The sequence below is a fragment of the Sycon ciliatum genome, chromosome 1 (genome assembly GCF_964019385.1).
Source record: "Sycon ciliatum chromosome 1, ocSycCili1.1, whole genome shotgun sequence".
In the NCBI taxonomy this organism is placed as follows: domain Eukaryota; kingdom Metazoa; phylum Porifera; class Calcarea; order Leucosolenida; family Sycettidae; genus Sycon; species Sycon ciliatum.
Window position 1 is genome coordinate 13443081 of NC_088643.1, and position 8578 is coordinate 13451658.

Here is an 8578-nt window from a genome sequence, read left to right on the forward strand (position 1 = left end):
TCCCCGATCGAGCTGCAGAGAGTGCTCAATGACTATGACAGAGACAGAGCTTAGTACATTTTACTACATGTAGTGCGGCACTCCTGTACTGACACTGAGTGTACAGTCTGTAGAGTGTAGTGTAGCCTGTAGTGTAGGCTGTACTGACTGTGCAAGCATGCAGTGAAGCATGCAGTGCACTGACAGTGCCATGCCAGTGCAGTGCGCGCCTACCTGGTCATGGTGTGAGTGAGTGGCTAGGCTGGCCGCATGCATGCACAGCCGGCCAGCCAGCCTTTCACAAGTCAGTGCGGCTGTACGTCTGCAGTCTGTGGCAGCCACTCAGTGCGCGTGGTGGTACGGTGGCTTCTGACTGGGGCCCAGTCCTGTGCATGAAGCCCATCCAGGCCTCAGTCGTGCCTGAGCCCTGCTACCGGCTACACTGAATGAGAGCGGAGAGCAAGCTGTGCAAGTCAAGACCAAGCTAGCACTCTACAGTACAGAGTAGGAGCCAGTCTGGACTGGAGTCAAGACTACATGCACGTCTTCTATACTTGCACACTGTGAGTGTGGACTGTACGATCAAGTCAAGGACAGGCGGAGGCTGAGTGAAGCCTTCACTTGCAGCGCAGCATGAATATGAACGCTGCTTGTACAGAGAGTGGCCTGCGTACCTACACTTCACTGCAGAGCCCTGATCATGCCGTGCTTGTGTGCGTGCGCTCCCTTAGCGTGATGCAGTGCACTATCATGGCATGCACATGCACAGGTTCTGAACGAAGACAAGCTGACCATTATTTTGTCATAGACCGAACCTCTACTGCTCTAGAGCTTCACAAAGACACCATGAACAGCACTAGCCACGGTGAAATGCTTTGGTCAGACTCAAAGTCCGTTCGGACCAAAATCGACCTTCCACACATGCGGAGTGAACTAGAACATGCTTTGCAGGGGTTGTCCGCGCTCTGTCCACTGTTAGGATCTAGTCACGACTAGTGCACTAGTGTTGACTGAGCGTGAGGTGGTGGTGGTGGCGATGTGTGTTGCGCGTGTATGTACTGCACAGTCTACATCAGTGTAGACTGCAAAAAGCACAGCATACTGGCATTACTGCCACTAGATCATGAACTGGACAGTAGTAGTGAGTGTAGCCGCCACACAGACTCAGTCAGTGGCCTAGCTTGTAGTCTTTTGAGATGCAGGCAACGCAACGGTGGCAGTACATGCGCTCGATCTAGCTCTGGCTGCCTACTGAGTCAGTGATGTAGCCTACACTCTAGTCTCTACTGGAGGCCCGAGTCTAATGTCAATGCCTCCACTGCCACTCATACACAACTTTCCATTGCTGCATGATGTGCAGTTGCGAGTTGGGGTGCTCTTCCAATCATGCCCCCGAACAGCTAACAACAAGAAGTCTTTCTTCTTCGTTTCTTCTTCAACTGTTATAGTTACTGCTAGTTTCAGTGGTGAGATACTTGTCTGTACACATTCGTGGAGTATCAGTGGAAATGGCAGCGAATAAAGAGCGAGGCTGGAATGACCAAGCGACGAACAAAGAGATAATTCCAACCAGGTGAGTTACGCTATAGGTAGTCTCAATGAAAAGAGATAATAAAAAAACTGGCGCGAGTACGCTCCAAGAAGAAACTAGGACAAGAAGTTAGTCTGCTGCTTGTAATACGGATGGATAATGACGAACAAGAAATACATCGCGATTCGGCGTTGACTGTAACATTGGAAAAAGATTGTTTTCATCACATCTGGTATAACCCCCCAGCAATCATCAGCTTTAGCCCGAATTAGTAATCTGCGTCTCGCCACGATCCTCCCTTCTTGTAGCACGCCATTTGATGTTGGTATCTCTCCTTGTCGGCGGTGGCCTTCTTGAGGTATGGCTCTTTCTGGGCGTCGGTAAACGCTCTCCACTCGTCGCCTAGAGCTCGGGACAGGTCGCTCATTCCCCACTCGGGGTTCGCTGCTTTCAGCACTGGACGGCGGTCGCTGCAGTAGAAGAGAAATCCAGACCTGAGCAGGAATAGAAGGCACGCCGGGAGAGAGAGAGAAAGACAAACAGCAACAACTTAGCGAGAAATTTCGAGACAAAATTTCCGAACTAGCACCAATTCAGAAAACAATTTCAATTTCTATCTGCAGCTCCAGATTACCCATGAAATTGCGCAATGCTTACAATGCTTATCGCTTCTAAAACACAGCAGAATGCGCTGCTTTTTCTACTTACATTCCCCGCTTTGGAGCGTTAGGGTCCTTCGTCTTCTTTCCTTTCTTCTTTCCTGAGCCATCATCCTGAGGTACATATGACGCCATTTCCCTGTCGTAGCGCACTTTGTCTGCTTGCGCGAGAGCCTCGTATTTTAGCTTGTCTTTCTCCTCAATTTTCTTCCAGTCTGTCGAGCAGCAACGAGAGAACTCTTTGAAATCGACATTCTTCTCCGGCTGTGTCTTTTTCAAATGATCTCGCTGCGCTTGCACGAAGAAGGCATAGGCCGTCATGCGGCCCTTTGGTCGGGCTGGGTCTTTGTCTGATCGAGGCATTGCTGAAAGTACACTAAATTGTTGAGCTCTTCTACAATTCCAGTATTTTTTTATCTGCAGTTAGCTAACAGGTAGGTTCAGTCGGCAGTACTAAAAGGCACACAGGAAAGAGTCTTCCAAACTTGCTCTGCTCAGCACGTACAAAAAGCACGCTACACTATCTAGGTACACAGTGAACTGTTGCTTGCACGCGGCGCTTGCATAGCATTATGTACACGGTGCATCTAGTAGTGATTCTTGCTAGGCTAGCTTTGTAGCGCGCCAACTCACTGGAGTTTTGTAGGCCGTGCCTTGGCTTCTACATACACTACTAGGGCCTCACGTGCGCTATTTTTCCAGCAGCCTTGTGAGCTCATGAGTGCACCGAAGAAAACGCGCGAAGCTGCTACTGAACATGTTTGAATGCTCTCCCTTCCCCTTTCTGCAGCTCTGATTGGCGGTGTAGTTGGGATTATGTTCTCATGCTGGCACATCATGCATGGCACATAGCTGCTACTCTTGCGGTGGTCGGTGTTGACTATCACTAGTGCACTGTATCACTATCAGTGTCTCGTAACGTTATAACGCACAGCGGGCATTCATGCCTAGCCCAGTCGCGCGCTAGTCTGGAAATGGCGCGCACTATGAGTACGCATCACGTGCGTTAGCTTTTGATTTCGTCACTGCATATCGGCGCACGCCGCACGTACTGACTGCATGCTGCCATGCATCCCTACAAAAAATCTCGGCCTCAGCTCAGTGCAGCCCTGACGAAAATCAAACTCTCTTTGTTTGTGTTTGTGTTTGTGCTTTCTCGTCGAGCAGCGAGTGCCGTGTTGTACATGTAGTTGTGAATCTTGCTTGTCCTGAGTTGGGCAACTGATTTTTCTCGAGGTTGAACTTTAATTTCAGTCCCGGTTGTGTGCACTCCTGTCTCAGTTAGGTCAGTGTATTCTTGTTGGAACTATTTTCAGGATGCAGAACCCACGCCATAAGCGCAAACGCAAAGAATCGGACGACGAAGGTGACTTTCCCGAGGTAAGTTTACGTTCTTGTTTGTCGAGCTGTTCATGATACGCTTCGCAGAATGCTCTTATTAATTTTGTTTCGCGCCAGCACCGAAATAGCTGAAATAAGTCTGCAGGCAATTGCGCACTGAGTATGTAATTATTAAAATAATGGTTTAGTGCCCTCCATTAATTTCTTCATTCCACGTGTAGTTACTTCTGTGTTCGTTCGCTGATAATGTCGTCATGGTTTGTCAAAAAAATTCTCCTCTTCAAACCATGTTGTTGCGGATAGAGATCAGCACTTCTGGTCGCTTTTTATTCTCTTTTGGCACTGCCTGCCTGTGTGACTATGCGCTCATGCCGACTTGTTCCTGTCAGTAGAAGGCTAGGCAGTACTACAGTCCATTTCAAAACTATAGACGCGTAGGGTTTTTGAAATATTTCAAATTTGGCTGGAGCTTTTTGAGAATAGTTTTCGGAATATTGCTCAGGTCCGCTCCACAATTACTCATAATTATAGTTTCTAAACGATTGGACGCCCAATTTGGAAAATTTTATGCACAAAGTGATCACAGATTTTATGTGGTATAGATGCTGGCATAACGGTTTTTGCCTAGGTACGCGTCTATAGTTTTGAAATGGACTATGTGTACCTCACAGTCGTTGAAGTCTGGTGAGCCAGGTGGTTGTACAAGGCTTGAGTATTATAGTAATACTTTTTAGTAGAATTTGTGAAAACTTTCCAACTAACGTTCAACCCGCAACACACAAACAGTCCTTGGCGACACCACGTGACTCACTTTTCGTAGAATTTTCACCCAGGACTGGGGCGCATCTTGAAGGATAGGGAGAGGATACAAAGATAGCAAATATAAGCTAATACAAGACAGCGTGGGGACAGAATTCACACTACTAGTATGGAACAAGTCACAAGCTAGCACAAAGACATGGTGCAAGTGAGTATTCTACCATGTTGAGATGTTATACAAGTAATAGCCAGGAGAATGCTAAGTTGATACAGTGTGCGTGTGTGTGTGTGTGTGTGTGTATGTGAAAGGGCTGATAGAAGTGCACAGGCGTAAATCTACCCCTTTCAGTGGATCATTGACACAAAGTGCGTACATCACCCCTCTTGTACATGTGGAGTATCGACTTCAAAGTCTGTGTGGTATACAGCAGGCTGAATGATGGTGGTCAATTCTTCGGCCTTGCAAGCTGTTGTATGGTGCAATCTCAGCACAAGTTCCTATGGTTTCTGCTGTAGCATCGCTGTCATCGCCTCCGGCAATGGGCGTCACGGAGTGTGTGTGTGTGTATGCTACGTCCGTACAGCAATGAGTACTACCCGCTGAGCATGTACAAACAGTTGACTTTAGCTCTCTCTCTCTCTCTCTCTCTCTCTCTCTCTCTCTCTCTCTCTCTCTCTCTCTCTCTCTCTCTCTCTCTCTCTCTCTCTCTCTCTCTCTCTCTCTCTCTCTCTCTCTCTCTCTCTCTCTCTCTCTCTCTCTCTCTCTGGGGCCCCTGTGGCAGTAACTGCTGGTATGAGCTAATGGAAATGTACATGGTAGATAATCAGATTGTGACATGGATTGTATGGGGAAACACCAGTGCTGAGGCAGTGAGGGCTGGGAAGTTTTCCTATATTGAACTGTTTTGACCTGCCGCGGTGCTGATCCCATGCCAAGGCAGTGTGTGTGTGTGTGTGTGTGTGTGTGTGTGTGTGTGTGTGTGTGTGTGTGTGTGTGTGTGCCGGTGGCCAACGGGGAATACTCTGTTTCCAGGCATGGTGAACTCGGATCACGTGCTGCTGAAGATCATGTAGTACCTGGGGTGTGTTGTAACTTGTAAGCTTTGCAATCTTTGCTAGCTCGTTACCATTTTGATCCAGTGCGATAATGGGAACATCATCCTTGTGTCATTGCGTATCCATAGTGCTCTTCACGTGGCGGCGCGGTGCATACGTGATGAAACCGAAGTGCAGGGCTGGAGTGGGGAGAGTCTGTGCCCCTTTGGTGGTTTGTCTAACAAGAGAAAAACATGCCGTGCCCCTCAAACCATGTGGCCTAGCCTACTGTTGATGCACGTAGCATTGGTATACTCAATGTACACAAAGCTAGCTGTGCTGCACGGGTATACTCAATCTACACATAGCTAGCTGTGCAGCACTGCTATACTCGATTTACACATAGCTAGCTGTGTTGTACTGGTACGCTCGATCTACACATAGCTAGCTGTGTTGTACTGGTACGCTCGATCTACACATAGCTAGCTGTGTTGTACTGGTACGCTCGATCTCACTGCTGGCTTGTGCTAGCATGGCTGTATCCATGCCTACAGCTGCACGCCATTTCTAAATCCGGAAATTTCAGGCACGTCAGGGTGGCCGCTTATCCTCGACTTTACGGCAGTGGCATTAGACAGTGTTGAAGCCGTATAGATCCTAAACCACTACTGTTGTGCGATGCACACGCGCTCACACCCCGTCCACCGCCACTTGTTTGAGTCGCGGTTGTGCACGTTTCGCTGCCTACGAGTACGTTGAGCCTGGACCAGAGACATGCGTATTGTGTTGTTGCGTTTGGTTTGGTTGCAGGTCGACCTGAGCCAGCTGCAGGTGAACACCCTGCGCCGCTATAAGCGTCACTTCAAGCTGCAGGTTCGGCCTGGCCTCAACAAGGCACAGCTTGTCGAGGTGAGTGGGGCATGTGTCAGAATCTCTTACATTGGCGCGGGGGGGGGGGGGGGACAAAGTCACGAACCGTGTTCTGTGAAGGACTGGGCAAATGTTCGGGTAGTACCTGTTGCAAAAGAAGGATCCACAAGCGGGATTCGAACCCAGCACCCCTGTCTTTCCGGGACAGTGCCCTGCCGATTAGGCTACCGCCGATCACACACATTCATGGGTCCCTCTTGCTACGTACCTGAATACCTGAACATAAAATGCTAAGGAATTGTGCATTTCCAGCATCATTTTTATGCGTTGCAGGCAGGCATAGTGGGATGGTCTAAGACCGTGATTGAGAAACAGAGGGTACCAGGTTCAAGTTCTGCTTGGAAGCGGAGGGATTTTTTTCCAGCCGTGCTGCGACCCACAGTTAATTCGGAACTCGTGGCCTGGCACGAGGGAAGCATGGATTGCAGCGAATGGGATTTTCGGTCTTTGACCACTTGGTGGTGGGTCTGATCTACTCACCTCCCACCACTTGGGAGCTGCATGTGCGCCTTGATCCTAACAGTTAGAGGGTGCGGAAAACTCAGCCTCCAGCCTACTCTCATGCGAACCGTGAATTTGTTTGTTGTGCGTTGCAGAACCTACTCTTATGTTAATACTAATAGACCCATTGCGCAATGACGTAAAACACCCTTCACAGCCAAATATGGAATGCATGAATAATGCTTGTGAGTATGCTGGGATCAGGAGTGCACTGTTCAACACCCCAGACGACCCCCCCTAGGTGGCTGTGAAGGGTGTTTATGGTACAAATTACGTCATTGCGCAATGGGTCCATTGCCCCAGGGTACTACAGTCGACTCCTGATATAACGAACACCATTGTGCAGGAGAACTTGTTCTTTATAGCCAAAGTTCGTTGTAACAGAAATGCACTCATACCATACAAGCAGCAAGTCCTGATTGGCAAGTGGTCCATGACAGTATGAATGCACTTGATTTGGTTCGTTCTAAACGAAAACGGTTCGCTATAAAGGGTCAATTTTGTATGGGTTCAGACACGGACAAGGGTTCACTATATGCGAGTTCGTTACAAGTGGAGTCGACTGTATCGTGTGTCTTGGCTGGTGTGCTGGGTTTAATCCTGCTGATAAGATGTGTTCATTTGTTGCAAAGCGGCGTCTGTGCTGATGATACGTGTTGTTTGTTTTTGTGTGGGTATGTGCGGGGTGTCTTTTCACATTCCTCATAGGTTGTGTCTCGGCATTTCTCTAGCATCCCTGTGTCATCTGAGCGAGAGATCTTAGCATACTTCATCTTCATGGCCAAGAGCCATAAGAGCAAGCTGGACCATCAGAAGGTTGACTTATAGTATCGGCAAGCCGTTGTGTACACCTACGCAACGCTACATGAAGACTATTACGTTTGTACATCTACTGATATATACACAACTACCACGGCGAGAGGCGTGCTGCTTCTATCTTCGAGAATGGCCCGCTACCTGTTGTCTTGTAAATATACTCGCCCCATATGGGCTTTTTTGTTTTTGTCTGCTGTACATACCGCTTGCCATGCTTGGGTGGCTGACCCTGTACAAATTGCTGCCCTTGCGCTAGTTTAGGTAGCTGCACTATGTTGTGTGTTTGCGTTCAGTGGCTGCTTTCCGACCCTTGTTCTCTTGTATGGTCCCGGCAGAGCTTGTACATATGTCAATCTTAGGCATTTCTGCTCATGTCCTCGAGCTTAGCATGTCCATGTAATGTTACATTCCCGTTGCTCTTACACTCCCTCCACATACCTGACATTGACATCCCATGCCGTGCTGGCGTCGTTTTTAATTATTTATTATTCATTCTGGCCATTGTGGTTTTATCGGTGTTGTTGATTCCGCCGCTAGCGCTAGCATAGGCTCTAGTTCCATGTACTTCCATGGATTATCGTTACTTTGTTGATCTCTCGTTTTAGTCGTGAGGCCGTGCACTGTCATGGATGTACTTCCAAGTAGTTACTGTTTTGGTCTCTCGTTTTCGTCTGAGGTAACTGAGTGCTCGCTCACTACATTGTATTCTTGTCCGCTGGTGATCCGTCTTAGCTCGACTGTACAATCATGTACCATCCTGAGGCGTGGCGTGCAATAATTTTGATTCTTTTGAATTTTGGCTTGGTGCAACTCTTTGTTATTTCTCACCGCACGCCTGGAGTATCCTGTTTGCTGCTACTGAAGCCTTGAATGTCACTGTGCATGGAGAGTGTGCTCTGGAATCATACTGGTACATTGCATGCCACTTCACGTGGTGCTACTGCTAGCTGGTCATTTGCTCTAGAACTGAATTGATAATGATATCCTACATAGACAACTTTCAAGAGTGCGTGTGATAAAGCGGTAG

The 8578-nt window shown here is 48.2% G+C and overlaps 2 protein-coding genes across 2 annotated transcripts; one reads left to right on the forward strand and one right to left on the reverse strand.

Annotated features, from left to right (window-relative positions):
* Positions 1-1278: 1278 nt before the first annotated feature.
* On the forward strand, positions 1279-8555 carry LOC135814207 (histone deacetylase complex subunit SAP30L-like). The gene is made up of 4 exons (XM_065327299.1): positions 1279-1552; positions 3486-3549; positions 6115-6213; positions 7444-8555. The coding sequence occupies exons 1-4, from the start codon at positions 1488-1490 to the stop codon at positions 7561-7563; spliced, it is 348 nt and encodes a 115-aa protein (XP_065183371.1). The 5' UTR covers positions 1279-1487; the 3' UTR covers positions 7564-8555.
* LOC135814200 (high mobility group protein B3-like) lies at positions 1394-2723 on the reverse strand. The gene is made up of 2 exons (XM_065327289.1): positions 2219-2723; positions 1394-2004 (listed from the first exon to the last, which is right to left on the reverse strand). Exons 1-2 carry the CDS (start codon positions 2530-2532, stop codon positions 1779-1781), a joined length of 540 nt encoding a protein of 179 aa, XP_065183361.1. The 5' UTR covers positions 2533-2723; the 3' UTR covers positions 1394-1778.
* Positions 8556-8578: the final 23 nt, after the last annotated feature.